The 17,152-nt window shown below is 37.4% G+C and overlaps 1 protein-coding gene across 2 annotated transcripts in view; it reads right to left on the reverse strand.

Annotated features, from left to right (window-relative positions):
- The window catches only part of SHANK2 (SH3 and multiple ankyrin repeat domains 2), a 638,838-nt gene that overhangs the window by 196,595 nt on the left and 425,091 nt on the right, over positions 1–17,152 (reverse strand). For both annotated transcript variants that reach the window (XM_054026918.1, XM_054026919.1), the window contains exons 17-18: positions 6,702–6,784; positions 4,958–5,082 (exon numbers count right to left, since the gene is read on the reverse strand). In XM_054026918.1, coding sequence (XP_053882893.1) covers positions 4,958–5,082; positions 6,702–6,784 — 208 coding nt within the window. The remainder of the gene's footprint in view (positions 1–4,957; positions 5,083–6,701; positions 6,785–17,152) is intronic.

The following is a 17,152-nucleotide window of genomic DNA, read 5'->3' on the forward strand; positions in this document are numbered from 1 at the left end:
AGTAGGGAATAAGAGTAGGGAGAAATTATTACTACAGAATACAGTATTAGAGAGACTGTTACTGGAATACTATGTCCAGTTCTCTTGTCCACACCTCAGAGGATACTGGCAAATTGAAAAGGGTTCAGAAAAAAAAAATCTAAGAATGATTTAAGGTCTAATCTGCCTTACAGATTCTATTTATCCTAGAGAAGGTGAAGTGATTTGGTCACAATCTGTAAGTACTACATGGGCAAAGATCTCTGATAGTAAAAGGCTCTTTAATTTAGCAAACAAAGTCATAACAAGATCCAATGGCTGGAAGCAGATGTTAGACAAAATTTTAACAAGGAAGGTAATTAATCATTGGCACAACCTACCTAGGGATGTGAAGGATTCTCTGTCACTTAGCTGCCTGACTCTTATTGATTTTCATGGACACTTGGGACCTAACTCCTTTTGAGGATATGGGCTCTAGTCTCTAAATTAAGACTGGATATTTTAAGTTATGCCATAGGTCAGCCAGAAGTTATGGGGGCTTGAAATAGGTGAAATTTGATGGCCAAATGTTATATTGAATGTCAAGGTAGATGATTGTAATGGTCCCTGCTGCTTTAAAATTTAAAACTAAATGTTTTGCAGTTTTTTGTATGTGAACATAGGGTCTGAACCTACAAATAGTCGCTCCTTCAAGTATGCTTCCTCCCACACATGAATGAAATCCCTTTCAGTGCAGAGGGACGGCATAAGGCTTTCCCACCACTTACATTCTCAAAATAAGGATTAAGTGGGATTTAAGACACTGTGTGGGCCCCCTGCACAAGGGTGAATTTCAGCCATATCTGTGGAAGAAAGCTAGTCATACTAGTACCTTTGCAGGATTGGGTTTGTAAACAACAGCTCGATTTAAAAATAAACTATTCTTAAAGTACACCCAGCAGTAAGTACTACCTGCATGCACACACAATATTTAAATTATTATTTTTCCTAATTTACACAAATCTGATATTCCAATAAAGATATTAAAAGTGAAGCTTCACTATACTTTTCAGAAAATGAAGATATGAATTACACTCTCTAGGTTTCAACAGTAAAAGCTTGCTAGTCAAATCAGTTTAATATCGCTTTATTCTTGTATGCAGTTCTTACTCACCAAAGCTAAAAAGTACCATAAAGAAACAAAAGAACTTCTATTGCTAAACCTGTGAATATAAAATCAGCTCTTTGATTATACAGCTTTTAAAATTTGACCAAAATGATTTATTTCTTCTCTTTGTATCTACACTCAAAAAATGGATATTCTGATCTAATGTAAGTATTAAATAAAACCATATACAATAAAAATAAAATGATTTGCTTCCATTTCATCCATACTTAAATTACAAATTTATACCAAATAAATATTCAATTAACAACTGAAGAAAAAGGCAAGAATATGCAACAGACTGCTCTTCATGTGTACTAACTAGATTATTAAAAGGAAAAAGAGATCTTAATAGGAATCCTCAGTCTAGAAACCACTGTTCCACAAATCTAATATGGATTCCTTTCTGATATATCAATTCAGAGTTGTTGTTTTTTTCTTTTCTTCAGAGTTACCCGCTGAAATATTCATTTAATTTTAAATCTTTCAATCAAACCTTGAATTTTGATTTCATTTTTTTTTATAACAAAACAAAACACTAGATTGTCAGTCACCAACTTGGAATTCCAGTTAGACTATAAAACAAATCAGTACTCTGATAATAAGATTTCAATCTGCTTGCAAATGCGAGGTTTAACACATCACTTAAAGAGGAATGAATAAAATTGTATTAGTAAAACGTTCCAGACAGTTTCATTTTTATAGTAGGTATACTTTAGTTTAATGATGACATTGCCACTACAATTATGATGCACTATCAGATATATTTCACACACGTGCACATAAGCACACTAGTTCAACTATGAATTGTTTTGGGGAAGTTTAATGGCCTGCACTAAGCAGGAAGTCAGACTAGAGGACCACAGTGGTTCATACTGACCTTAAAATCTATACTTCTTTGCAAAACTGGCCATGTAATTATGCATTGTTAATCTAGTTCTTAATTATACCCTAATTAAGAGTTCAGGGGTTACATTTAAAATAAATAAAATAAAATTAAAAATAAAATAAAATAAGAGGGTATACCCTAGATGTAGTTATAAAGAACTATATCTTATACAAATGAAAGGATCTATTTCTGTTTGAAAATGAAGTTACTAAAAGAGCAATTGTCACACATTTTCCCAAAAGTTTCCAATAGCAAAATTAAGCCTATAAATAGGGTATCCGAGAATTATTGGATTAAGTATCCGTCAATAAAATAAGTTAATTTTAGTCACTCTACAGTATCTGTGTACAACCATACAGCTGTTTCAGATGTAAGGGAAAATTCCTATTTTAGCAAAATTAACAACAAGAGAGTAACAGCCATAGAATCAAGAGAACACAAGCCAGACATGGGAACAAGGAAATAGCTAAATATTACACAAGCCAGACATGGGAACAAGGAAATAGCTTCCTAATGGCATCAGCATCAGTGTAATTACACTAGATATTACATTCTGTGTTTCCATAACATCTTCCATCTAAGGATCTCAGAGCACTAAACATTAAGAAAATTAAACCTTGAAACCCTCCTATGAATCAGATGTGGTGTGACCCATATTTTACACAGGGGAAACAAAGGCAAAGAGGTTAGGGTTAGGGTCTTGGACACCCAGCAAGTCAGTGAGAGGGTGAACAGAGAAGTACCTTGTTCTGACTCTTTCTTGCAAACATATTGATTTACAATCCTCCAATATATATTATACATAAAAGCATTTTTTTTCATGTCTATACATATTTATACAATTTAATCAATGCATAAGTGCTGTAAAAATCCAATTGCTCAATATAATCACACTCATCAAGTCAGCTTGATTACTGAGGTGGTTTACTTGTGGAACTATGACTTCGCTGTAAGTGTCATGGAAAACTATCCAGACATCATTTGGTGCCCTCCTGCATTAGTAATTTACTCTATTCTTATTCATTTTTTCCACTTGGGCAGGTACTACAGTGTAATAATGCATACAGATATCAAAAATGAAAGAATAATTGAAAGGACAAGTTGCACAGTATTCCTCTAATTATAAAAGTCAAATGGGAAACAAATTCCCTATATGATGGGTTATCAATGCTAATAAGAGTTATGTGAAATCTAGAATACCCAAGTGCTTATTAATGTGTATATTATAATCTCCAGCTCTTGCCCATTCTTAATCTGAAAAGTCATTCTTGCATTTTCCATCAATTTTATTTGTGCTGTATCAGAAGAGGAAGTATATATTCTTTTCAGATCACTACATCTGTCAGAACAGGCTACAAACCAACTTCACTGCACTGAAGTATGGATTAAGGCCCTGATTCATCAAGGCACTCTCCCTCTTCAGGGCAGTATTTTAATGCATATTTTACTGAACTGGGGTCTAGAAGTTGATTTAACTCATTATGAAGCTTGTTAAGAAACCAAGTTATAGTTTTGTACAGTATTAATTATCCTACAGTTGTTATACCTCTTCAGAATCTCCCTTTTAGGAAATTAGCCACTGTTCACGATCAAAGCTCCCTGTGAATAGCCCCTGTGAAAATTGACCACTTAAAGACAGAAAATTTAGTGCTGACACTTCTACAGATTTTTTTTTTTAAAAGCACTCTAAATAGCAGGTTATCCTCCCAATGCCTAGCAGTACCAGAACAAAATCTTAAAAACTAGCTAGAGACCCATCATACCAGTAATTCCCATTTTTAAAGTATCTTTGCATGTTTAAGCACATAAATTGATATGTACTTACTACTGTAAATTAGAAGTCAGTGATCTACTAGGTATCATAGTAGTTACATACCTCAAGTAAATATACAGTTTATAAAATGTACTCAAAGCTCAGAGGGGGCATGCACATTTGTTGTGTAGCCTGAAAAAAATCTATTCAGTCTATTCTTTCATGGATACATAGGGAGTTCTTTTGCATATACTTTAATTACATGATCATGGGAGTTACAAAACAAAATTGTCTTTATATTCAAGACAGACTAGAACCCTATATCTTTCATTTCATCTATGCAGAATTTGTTTTGTATTCCAACTCAAAAGTCTGACAAATACAGATACACCTCAGAGGGGGGAAAAAAGATAAATCAGCACAGAAACATGAAACATCAGAAGAAAAATCTGAACACTAACACATATGCATATACTGTGTGAACAGTATTGTTTTTAGTTTGTAGATTCATGTTGCAAAACATATCTGGAAACAAAGCATCAACTGACAATATAACAAGTGATGTTCTATTTGAAACAAAAGTTGTTATGGAAGCAGCCTCCAAACTATCATGGCCTGTGTCACAGCAATAAATCAGTCAAAAAAACCAAACAAACCACTCAGTACTTCTTCCTACTGGTCTTTAACAATCCTCTACTATCTGGCCATATCTATCAAGTATAAAATCTGGCACGGAGGCTTTTTTGTGGATGCAATTAAAGGACATAATGTAGTTTACCTCTTGTATAAAATTAATTCAGACATCAATAAAATCTCTATTGTCTAGAAATTAATTTTCATTTAGAATATTTTGTCACCCATAATTTATACTGTGCTATTGAATTTTAGTGATCCTTCAAAATATATTTTTTAAAGTTATAGAATTAGTAATCTATGCAGCTACCCCAAATCAGAAGTAGAATCAACCACCAAGAGTTTCTCGCATAGTACATTTTCAAACTAAAACCAAAAGCTTCACCCAAAACATTTGAATATCTGAGTTACTACTTCCCTAAAATGTTGCAACCAAAATACAGCATCCTCCGCACTACTGATCATAAGCATATTTTACAGTACTTCAAGGTAAGTTTTTCAAAATAAAACACGGTATTTCCCCCACCAGAACACACAATCAAATTCCATGTTTTCCTACCTCAATCAGGAAGTCTCCAGTTCTCAAGCCAGCTTGCCATGCTACTCCCCCTTCGTCCACAGATTCCAGGTACTGCAAAGCAGGAAAGGCTGGAGTTGGGGTGAATTCTTCAATAGGTGTATCAGCTTTGAAAATAAATGTCATATTACAAATAAACAACACAATATTTGCAACTATAATTTTACTGAAAAAAGACTATCATTATGATTATGTAAGGCCAAAAACATATTAAGTGCTAAAAGTAAACTAGGCCTCTGCCTCACAGATAATCTAGATACAGGCAATCCCTTGGCCTTGGTACTCTACAGTTCTCCATTTCTGAGAAGTATATTCCCTTTTATTGCCACATAAAGCAATAAAAATGTGTAACAGTAGTTCAATTTTGATAGTGAATGTCAAGGCCTTTTGGAAATGTAGTATATGTTAAAATGCCCATCTCATTCTCTGAAAGAGCTGACTAACATGGTTTATGATCTATAGCTGTAAGGAAAAGTCTTATCAACATTAAATGAAAATGTAAAAATCAAGCTAAGTTATTCTTTATATTTATTTGCATCTCAAAACATGAGCAGAAGAGATATCAGTTTCTACAGTAAGAGAAAGCACAGCAGTTGGTAGCAGCCCTGTATCAGAAAAGATTTGGATTAGTAAGGGCATTGGATCTTTCACCTGAGGAACTCGGACTTGTGTGTGAGAGAACATGAGACTGACTGAGAAATACTTGGGATTACACAGAGGGTGTAAACCTCTGTTTGCTGCATAGACAACTCATTCCATTTAATCAACAAACTGGTAAAGACATTGACTTTCCTGGACGTCCCCACACACATGCATTTAACCAAGAGGACAGAATAAATGCTTTTACTGCTATTAAAAAAAGAAAGATCGTATTAATAATTTTAGTGAGGTAAGATAAAAATGGTGTCCCCAGAAGGAGGGTGTGGAATATCCTTCATAACCACATGTGGGCAAACCTTGGAGCCAGGCAGGGCAAGGGAGAACCCACAGAAAAACTGAGGGGGAGCAAGAGATGGGACATACCATCAATATATTTTTAAACATAAAAGGAGTAAAATTTACTGTCACTGAAGCTTAAGTTAAAAAGCAGAGCACTAAATGTAAGGCTTTACCCTTAAGAATCCTCTAAAAGTAGATTTTAGTCTAAGAAAAAGGTTAACATTTTAACATATGAAGAAAAGCATTTTTTAGAACACACTACAGGCCATGCAACATATGTGCAGCTTCTGAAGAAATGAAAAAGGATCATATTTTCATACTAAAATTGTGCCAATGTCACCTTGCACAAGGTCCACACCTATTTTAAGCAAAACCCTCACTGGCCTTTTCTATTTGCTATTCATGGACATAATTTTAATAGACTGACATTTGAAATACATAAGGTAAGAATTTTTTTCATCTGAAGCAAGACACCTGTAGTTTGGCTTAGATAGATAACAGAATAGATACATGGCAAAATGTTGCAATTGCCCTGGAAATAAAAATAAAACTAAAACTTTCTTCCCAAGGAAGATTATAAATGGGACAGCTCTGTACAAAATCCAAACTGCTCAAACAGAAACCACTAAAATCCATCTGAGTAGCACAGCATACAGCAAACACTGTTGTCTAGCAACCAAGTGCACCAAGAATAATTCGTTTATTTAGAGGTGTGTGTGTGTATATATGTATATATAAAAAATATATTTTTACACATGCACACAGAGACACACAGAAAAATACATACCTTTTGCCCCTCTGAGCACAAATCCAAAACCTTCATTGTCTTTTTTCTGCAGGACCACTGCCTTTTCTTCTATAATGCAGTCACTGTAGAGAGAATTCCGAGGATAGCGACCATTATTACATCCCTTCATCACCACTGTAGTAGCTGCTCCTCCAGTGTGCAGGTTCATCATCATCACAGCCAGTTAATCAAATAATATTGCAGTAACCAAGCATGGAAAAAAAAATAATAGCAAACAATGTGGGGAAAGACAAAAGACAAAGCTTAATGGTAAAAGAGAACATGACAATGCAACTTAAAGGGAATGAAAAGGCAGAGAGAGGAGAGAAAGAGGAAGAAATCATGCATGGTGGTTTGTGTTCTATATGAATGACTGAACGAATGTGTGATCATGTCATCTGTGGGTTAGCTAGGATTCTAAAAGAAAAGAAAGTAAGTGAGCTGAATGACAATATCATTAATAAACTCCTCAATCATGGATGTACCAGATGCATCTTCTAGTGAAGCCAAAATGAAACCAACCAGAAGAAAAATGAGGCAGCATTTTAAAATTTAAATTAGATCTGTTTTCTGTATTAGCTAGCTAAAAAGGCACAAATATAGTCAGAAAGCTATGCCTTGCATCAAAAGCCCTTTTTCAATCCTATTGAATGTTGCATGCTGCAAGAATCCCACATGATCATCTGACAACCTACAATGCTAACAACGTGCAGCTGCCTTGGCGTCATCAAGCACAAATCTCCACAGCATCAAGAATCTGCATAACTGAAATAGTAACAAGGCAAGTGCAATCATGAAAACAAATTTTTTAAAAATATTTCATATTCCTTGCAAAGCAGAGAAATGCTATAAAACAAACAGGGAGATAGTAAAAAGAAATCCATGCAGACAGTATTTACTTAAAGAAAATGTAGCTTTAAGATTCTAGCTCACGTTATCAAAGAAAAAAGTAGACACTGTATGAAGAAAATGCAGTTTTGCAAAATAAGCAAATAAAAACAGGCTTTGCTTGGATATTTTTTAAAATATGCAAGCCTAGCTACAAAGATTTAAGGGGCCTGAACTCCCCCCCCCCCCCCCACACACACACCTTTCTTTCATCGGTACAAGGTAATTAGAATTAGGTTAATAAGAAGTGAATACAAGGTAAGAATTAAACAATTTTAAGCACAGCTATGAAACACAGATACTACTGCTCATTAAATGGCGTTTTCTAAATAAGGACAAGGTTACAGGTTAAATAATGAACCACCAACAAAATGTACTACAAAACAGTGCTGCGGGGCTTAAAACTACACTACTAGTAAAGATGGAAGTAAATACAAGCTAGGAGTGAATTTTAATTGTTACATACATGCTGATCAACTTCAAAAAGGAGATGCTTGAGGGAACCTTGAAACAGCACATTTGGCTGTTACTGCTCACCTATAGAATCCAGTCACTAAGGCTTCTTTTGCAGAGGGGAGGGACGCATTCACTATTGCAAGAGATTCAAACTGTTTTGGTACTATTATAAAAAGAACCAAGAGAGGGATGAACTCTGATAAAGAAAAAATGGTGGGAACTGCATATTTAAAGCTCTGAACAGAGACGTATGATTGCATCATGACACTAAAATACCCAGAACTAACACCAATGGACACCTTCCAAACTCTAGCGCATTCATATATTAAAGACAGTTTCTTATAGCTCAGCTTCACTTTACAGAAGTGCATTTTTCAGGCACTTCAGGTAGAAAAATGACAATGAAGGTAAGTATGAGACGTGACATGCAAGATTTAGCACCCACCCTCTCTCCATTTTGGATCCCACCACCAATATTCCAGTGCCAAAGCAACCAGCTGAATTTCCCCAGCAGTAATGTTCTTTGCAGTGTTGGTGTCGCTGTGCTGGTCCCAGGATATTAGAGAGACAAGGTGGATGAAGTTAATATCTTTTATGACCAACTTCTATTGGTGAAAGAGACAAACTTCTGAGATACACTTTGGCTCTGGGAAAGGTACTCAGAGTGTCATAGCTAAATACAAGGTGGAACAGGTTGTTTGGAATATTTGTAAACTACTTATGCTAAAGAGACCATTCAAGACTAAGCAGCCTGTTAATACCTCTGCAGCCAGAGAGCAAAAAAAGGGGGTTAATGGGTTACAGATTGCTGTAATAATACATATTAAAGACACTGGATTATGGCTACTTACAATAATGTAAATCATGCTGTTACATTTTAAGAATACCCAAACAATAGAAAAGCAACAAATAAAGATTTGAGAAAATGAATAAGTGGCCATTCTCTCCTCTACCCTGCAGGAAGGAGGGACTTGCCTCGACCTTATGGCTGTCAACTAGTATCTCAGAACAGAAGTTAAGAGTGGGACAGAGTAGGCATAAATTGATTGATGTTTCACTGCTTCAGAGCCAGGAATCCAATAGCAGTAGAAGAAAGAGCAAGGGAAGCTATCAATAGGCAACAAGCTCATTTTTTCCATCCCATAAGACGACAAAATGTCTAAGCATAAATGGTTTCCAATATAGTTTCCTTTGTTTATTTTGTCCTCATGGGATTCTTTTATCTAATATTATGCAGGGTGTATTCAATTTATGCAGATCAAGACATGCTGGAAGCTTGTTTGCAGTCTACATGGGTCTAGCAGACTAAATGGTGCCCATCCCATAACTAAGTCAAATTATCATGGATCAAGCCGCCTTGGTAGCACTCCCTCAATCCTGAAGGTTGTGTGAATACTTAGCTACAGGGTATTCATATAAAGCAGTGGGTCTCAAACTTTTGTACTGGCGACCCCTTTCACACAGCAAGCCATTGACTGCGACCCCCCCTAATAAATTACACACACTTTTTAAATATATTTAACACCACTATAAATGCTGGAGGTAAAGTGGGGTTTGGGTGGAGGCTGACAACTTGTGACTCCCTACGTAATAACCTCATGATCCCCTGAGGGGTCCTGACCCCCAGTTTGAGAACCCCTAGTATAAAGCCTTAACTACCAATGATGAGTAAGACACGCACATGGTGCTGTAGGCCCATTCAGAGGGCTCGTCTTCAACAGATAAAAGGAACATTTTCCACAGGCTGTTTGAGTAGACCATATGGCTCCGCATGAGACTGAGTGGTCCCTGCTATGATGATGACTATACGCCAAACTCCAGAAGGTAAAAAACACGTGAATTTAGGTTTGTCCTGTTTTGAACTGAAATTAAGGAACAGACATTTAACAGAGGAATGCATAGGGTAATGTTAGTTTTTCCCACTATTAGATTATGGCTGTCAGGTTAATAGTACTAAAATTGATAGGTTATTAGTTGTACAGGGCATTAGTTACCTTACCACTGGACTGGTTAAACCTGACATACGTCATATACAAGATGAAATGTAATTAGACTCTGCTATAGAGTGCTGGCCATTGTTTAATATAGCATATTTTCCCCCCAAATAGGCCGTTTATCAGATAGGTTTAACCTAGGCCTCTTTACTCCCCCACAACAGTTCATCAGCCCCTAATTTTGAACTATTATTATCTGGCAAAAAAACCAAAGTCCTAATTCTAAATCTGTTGGTGTTTGTGGGATTTAACAAAACAGTCTACCACACTACTGAAGGAAAAGTTATTATATAAAACATACTCCTCTACATGTATGTAACTCGTTTTAAACCTGAACCATTTTGTGAGGTACACAAAAATTAGTGATTCTTACAGACTGGGACACTGAGGAAAGGAGGTTAGGTGTTTTGTCCATAGCAACAGAGAGAAATGCAAGTGGCCGCTTTGTACACATCTAATCTCTCCCAAGGTAGAGAAAAGCTAGCTTTTATCCATTCTAGAGTAGCTCTCAGTGTAGGTTCCCAGTTTCCATTCTTTTTAACAGTCCATGTAGGCAGCTACATTTGAATTCTAATACTGCTTGAGTAATGCAAGGAATCCCAAATTGCAGCTCACTGATATGCCTGAGATTTGAGGCAATTCCTACAGTATATTTTATTGCAAGATACAATGAAATTCCAGTGAAGTACAAGTTCTGCCACTGCTGGGATGGGTCAATCTGACTTACTATTTATAGGTATCTCCCTTACTGTAATGAACTCAGGAACGAGAGGCTGATTCTAGTAATTAAGAACGTCAAGATTAATGAAGAGACTACATTTGATTGCTTGAATTTCCCTGGCCATTGATCATCCAGCTGTGCAATTCACTGTAGCAAAATGTAGTGATAGAATAATTCATTGAGCAGCTATTAATTATTTTCAAGTGGCAAGAGTGCATTTGGCACTATACCGAATAAATGGGAAGATACACAAATGGTCCCTGTCCCAAAATGCTTACAATCCAAATAGAACCAGCATGATATTGTGTTAGACTTATCTTCTAACTTTTAGTAGTCTCTCTGCAGTATCTCCCATGCAGGGATCTCTGATTGTGCTGATGCTTATTTAAATGTACATGTGGATACTAAATTCTGGTTATTTTGTAAAATAATTATATGATAGGCACAAGAACTACGGAAGCTTGGGAAATAGCATCTCTGGTTGCAATTTACTCTTTAACCTCTCTACCATGTAGTCTTTGTGTGTATACTCCCCTCATGACCTTAACTACTGGATATGTTTTAGCATTATTATTTTTGTTTTTATGAAGCATGTTTTTTTTCTTTTTGCAGAATATATATATAGCTGTTTTATGTATTTTTATTTCTTCTAGTACTATTTGCTTTTGCAAGGCAATTGCCATAAACAGAATAAAATCTAGCAGAAGCAAATTTTATTAAAATATAAAGCATGACTAGGGTTTGTCTCCCCCCATGTTTCAAACACACATGGTTTCAACAGAATAAAAGTCTACTCTTGCTAAACCATTTCAGTTTGTCATTTTTGCAAGAAGAAAGGGAGAGACAATTTACATTGAACTCTTCCTTTCATATAGAATAGCAGAAATCCTTTTGGTTGTTAAGAGCAAGACTTTTTAGGTGGCACTAAGAAAATCTAACTTATGGATCTTTAACAGTGATCAATTTTCTGTATGGACAGTAGCAAATATTACTTTTCAAGACATAATTCCACTGAAGGAAAATGTAACCTTTTATCAGAATTAAAATATTGGGATATGTTCAGGAAACTGGACTGAAAACCCTCCTCAGATACCAGAATAAACATCTCTACCACCATTTACAGGAGTGCTAGCCAGTAAAAGAAGTTGATGGTACACTAGTTGGACTGTAGGAGAAGAACGGGATGAAGGGAAAAAAGTCATTGATTTATTAATTTTGGTCTCTGCAATGCCTGTAAATTGTGAAAAGTTACAGATTTTCAAAATGGAAACAAAGGAGACTACCCGCTTTCATCTAAAAAAGTTTCTCTCATTTTCCTTGCACAGATTAGTGATACTCTTGAAAAAACAAAACCAATGGTCTATGTTCAGATTCTGAAATAGGTGGTTGGGTGATGACCTAAACATCCCTCCATATACATGCAGTTTTTATGTAAAAATCAGTCAATTAAGTTTGGGGTGTCTCACAAGTTTGGGGTGTCTCTTGTGAACCCTCTCCAAAAAGTCTCAGGGCTTGCTTTGTGTTTACTGTGGGATCTTGACATAGAAGAATCGGTTTTATTTGAGGATGGCAAAAATTAGTTTGAAGACCCCCTCCCATAAGAGCTCAGGGAGGGTTCATAAACTCATTTTCCAATATCAACTATTTTCATTGGGTTATGAATAAGAGTATCATCAAGAACGTAGGCGATAACCTGGCCTTGGAATTCTAAAGCTATCCCAACAAAACCAACTGTAATAATATATAGAAAACATGGAACACACTGACAGCCATCTAGACTTAAAGAGTGATAAATAAAGCCAGAAAGAGACAGATGATATGTCTACAGCCAGCCATTGGGTTTGATCCTGCCAGGTGCTTGCAGAGAACCTGCAACTTCCAGTGACCTTGTAAATTGGAGTAATAGAAATGGGATGAAATTTAGTAGTGCAAAGTAATTCATTTAGGGACTAAAAGTTTTTGCTATCAGCTGGGGACTTACCAATAGGAAGTGACAGCGGAGGAGAAAGACCTGGGTGTATTGCGAGATTACAGGATGACTATGAGCCATCAATGTGATGTGGCTGTGCAAGAAGCTAATGCAGTCCTAGGAGACATCAGGTGAGGTATTTCCAGTAGAGACAGGTAAGTGTTAGTACAATTATACAAGGCACTGGTGAGACCTCATCTGGAATATTGTGTGCAATTCTGGTCTCCCATGTTTAAAAAAGATGAATTCAACTGGAAAAGGTGCAGAGAAGGGCTACTTGGATGATCTGAGGAATGGAAAACTTACCTTATGAGAGGAGACTCAAAGAACTTGGCTTGTTTAGCCCAACCAAAAGAGGGCTGAGAGGAGATATGACTGCTCTCTATAAATACATCAGAAGGATAAAGACTAGGGAGGGAAAGGAGTTATTTAAGTTAAATACCAATGTGGACACAAGAACAAATGGCTATAAACTGGCCATCAACAAGTTTAGTCTCAAAATTACATTAAGGTTTCAGAGGAGTGAAATTCTGGAACTGCCTTCCAAGGGAAGCAGCAGGGGGCAAAAACCTAACTGGCTTCCTGACCTAACTGGGGTCAGGAAGGAACTTGCCCCTGGATCAGATTGGCAGAGACCTTGGGGGTGGGGGTGGGGGTTCACCTTCCTCTACAGCATGAGGCACAGGTCATTTCCAGGTTTAAATTAGTGCAAATGGTGAATTCTCTGTAACTTGAAGCCTTTAAACCATGATTTGAGGACTTCAGTAACTCAGCCAGGGATTTGGGGTCTAGCCAGAGGTTTCAGGGGTGGGTGAGGTTCTGTGGCCTGCAATGTGCAGGAGGTCAAACTAGATTATCACGATAGTCTCTTCTGATCTTAAAGTCTATGAGTGATGCACCCCCATACCAGTGCCCCTTGTGTGATGGCCTGGCTAGCACTCTTTCAGTAGACACTCTTTCAGTAAAGTTTTTCTCATTTTATTAAAACACACACACACACACACACACACACACCAACACCAACCACCAACTACTTCCCCCTTTCCAATCTCTTGGTTTACTGCAGTTTCCCCACCACTTTTTTTTTTTATATATAAACTGCACCTTCCCTGATGACTTCCTTTCCCATGCCCCAAAAACTCACCAAAAAGCCTTATGTTGATTAGAATAGAAAGGGTGTCCACAGGTATTCTTTCTGTGAGAAACCACTTGTGTTTCTGTAGCTGAGCTGTTTCCTGAACATACATGCTACTTCTGCGGCTGACTATGTTAGGGACAAGTAAGGTAGTAGTGAGAAAGAGCAGAATGCTTTCAGATTGCTGCTTATTGCTTTACCTATAACAACATGCCTATCTTCCAGCCCTCTTGCCCCCAAAACGTTTAATATTGCCACTACCCTGTTAGAATATATCACTGCTAGTCACCACAGGTTCTAAACACTGTACAAAGATTAAGTACTACAATAAGATGTCCAAGGAATGCTTCCCCTTCTTCCATATAGGAATATACATCAAACTTTTGGACTAGTAGAGGAACCAAGAGGAGTTAGCTGAAGATTTTGGATATTTGTCACACTCTGGAAAAAAATAAAGGACTTGCATTTTACTATAAATTACTAAATAGAACAAAAAAACATTAACAGCTTTTAAAAAAACATTTGATGAACGTTGGTGAACAGGGGAGGTTGCACTATTGTTTCCAGCCTTATAATTAGTAAATTTACAAGGAAAATAAGATTAACCATAGTGGTAAGAAGTGATCCTGTCTTTAAAGACTACATATTTTCACTAATTAATCTTTTAAAATACTGCAGGACAGCTCTCTCACTACAAAGTTTACTAAAGAGAAACTTGGACTCACTCTCATTCATCTTTATGTCACTCAAAGTCTAACATATGAATTACACTGCTTTCCATAGAGACAAAGTGTAAATAAAGTAAATTTGTATCTCTTTCATGCTTGTAGTCATCTATGCCACAAACTAAGATTTATGTAATCCAGTTTGGGAGGACAGACAGAGGAAGAGTTAATCAAATCTTTGTCACAAGAATAAATTACCAGAATTGTGATACCTTAAAAACAACACCCTGGAGTTGGTACAGTCACATCTATTGAAGCCAACCATCTGCGACAATTTGGGCAATTGTCCTTGAAGTCGAAATGGCTAAGAGTTTGTGCTGGCCACTAAGGCAAAATATGATCAATGAAACCTTGTGACAAGGCCACCCTGGTACCCTACATGTTGGTGGCACATGTAAATTTGGTGCCTGGAACATACAAACATTGTCTGAAATGGCTAAAGTTGTCCTTGTTAAACAGCTGATGAGCCTTAGCTTCAATACCTGCACCTTATCTGAAGTATGCTGGCAAAGAAGCAGTGAAAACAAAGTTGAGGGCTCTCTATTTTTTTTTCCTCATATTGCCACCATGGGTTGCTCCAGTAAAAGCTAGCTATTGTACTTTTGCTTATTGTCCAGTAGGCACTGGAGAGTTGGCAGGTGAGTAATGAGCAACTCAGCAATGTCTGATTCTGTACTGGCTGTGGATATCTTACCATCATCACTGTGTATGGCCCCACCAATACCACAGCTAACAATGAAGCTGAAGAAGGTTTTACCAGCAACTGCAGGTAGTCTTTAATGAAAGCCCAAGAAGATAAGACATCATGACCCTGGGCAACTTTAATGTACAGGTAGGAAAGGATTGCCAAAGTGGTTAAGTACAGTGGGGAAACTGAGCAAAAGAACAAGGGGTAGTTATTGCTGGAATTTGCAACTATCAATGACATGGTGATCATGGGCTCGCTCTTCCCTTACCTGAAAATTCACAAGCAGACTTGGTATAGTCAAGTTGGTTTCACTAGGCCTGTGATCATGTTGTTGTCAAGACCAGTTGGCAGACACGAATCATTGATGTATGATTTTGTAGATTTGCAGAACCTGACACTGACTTGTGGGTCTGGCTGACAAAAAGTGCACCTTTGACTTCAATGACAGCCAACTAATGGGCTGAAACTCTTATTAGAAATGAACTATCAAATGGCTTTCCAATCTGAACTTCTCGAAGCCACTGAAGAAACAGAGACTGCAGTTTCACTTCCTAAGTCATCTGATGAGGAGTGGCATTATTTCAAGACCTCAGTGCTGATCACTGCCAACTTGGTACTGAACCCTCAGCCCTTCAAATATCAACCATTGATCACACCAGTTTGAGCACGTTTGTCAGGCGCAAAAGGAACAGCTGAATGAGTTCAACATTGGAATGTTGTCTAGTCACTAAGCAAGAAAGATAAAGAATTCTGGGGGTCAACACAGGTAGCCAGATTAGAACAGGCAGCTGCCAGGCAAATTTCAGCAGCCTCCATTCAACTTTGCACTGACTGCGGAGGAAGGTGGCACCATTTTGCCCAGTGAAGAATTGGGATGGTGGCATTAACCAGCCTGCAAGATCGCTAGCATCAATGGGAAGGTCATTTTTAGATATTTCTCAATTGTCTGGTGCCTACTGTCCCTCTTCCCACTCTAGTATAAGTGTGAATTCCAATAGAGCCACCCTCCTTCAGATCTCTTGTTGCTCGGTTTGCCATCCATAAGTTGAAGTCTGGGAAGGCACCAGAAGTTTGTAATGATACCCCCAAATTGATAAAGACAATGACTACTATTTTTCCATAGTTGCATAGGCTCTGCTAGACCATCTGGCGCATGAATATCAAATCTGATGACTGGAAGGGCATTATTCTGTCTCTGTTCAAAATGGGCCCGAAGGACAAATGTAGCAACTATAAATGCATTGTGTTGTTGGCAGTCTCAGGGGAAAAGTCTTTTCAAAAAGTGCATCACTGATTCAAGATATTATCATGGAAGCAAAGGCCAGTCTAGTCAGTGCAGCTTTAGAACTGGGCCGTTCCACTATTGACCAGATTTTTACCTTGACACAGCTTTTCTGAGAAGATGGCTGAATTTAATAAGCTGCGCATAGCACTTTTAAAATAGGCTTTCATCAGGCCTTTGGTTCAGCGCATCAAGCAAACTTGTGGGATCTGATCAGGTGACTCGGCATCCCTGGGAAGATAGTGTTATTAATAGAAGAGCACTCTCTACTGGAGCAGAAAGCAGTGTTTGAATTAATGGTAGATATCCAGCACATTTTCCTATTTCCACAGGAGTTCAGCAAGGCTGTGTCATCACCATTGTTGCTCAGTATCAGCACTGACTGACTTATTGATAAGCTTGAAGAGGCAGTTGATGGTGGCATTGAGCTGAACACCATTTTACTTGGAAACCTCAAATACACCAGTGACATTGCCTCATTGGTTCAGTTTGGTAAATTACTGCAGTTGATGGGTGATCTTACCAGGCAAAAATTAGCATGTATTGATTTGGTTATCAATTCAGAAAAAAAAAAAAAAGCTAGTCCCTCCCTA

This window comes from Malaclemys terrapin, chromosome 4 (assembly GCF_027887155.1).
Source record: "Malaclemys terrapin pileata isolate rMalTer1 chromosome 4, rMalTer1.hap1, whole genome shotgun sequence".
Taxonomy (NCBI): Eukaryota; Metazoa; Chordata; order Testudines; family Emydidae; genus Malaclemys; species Malaclemys terrapin.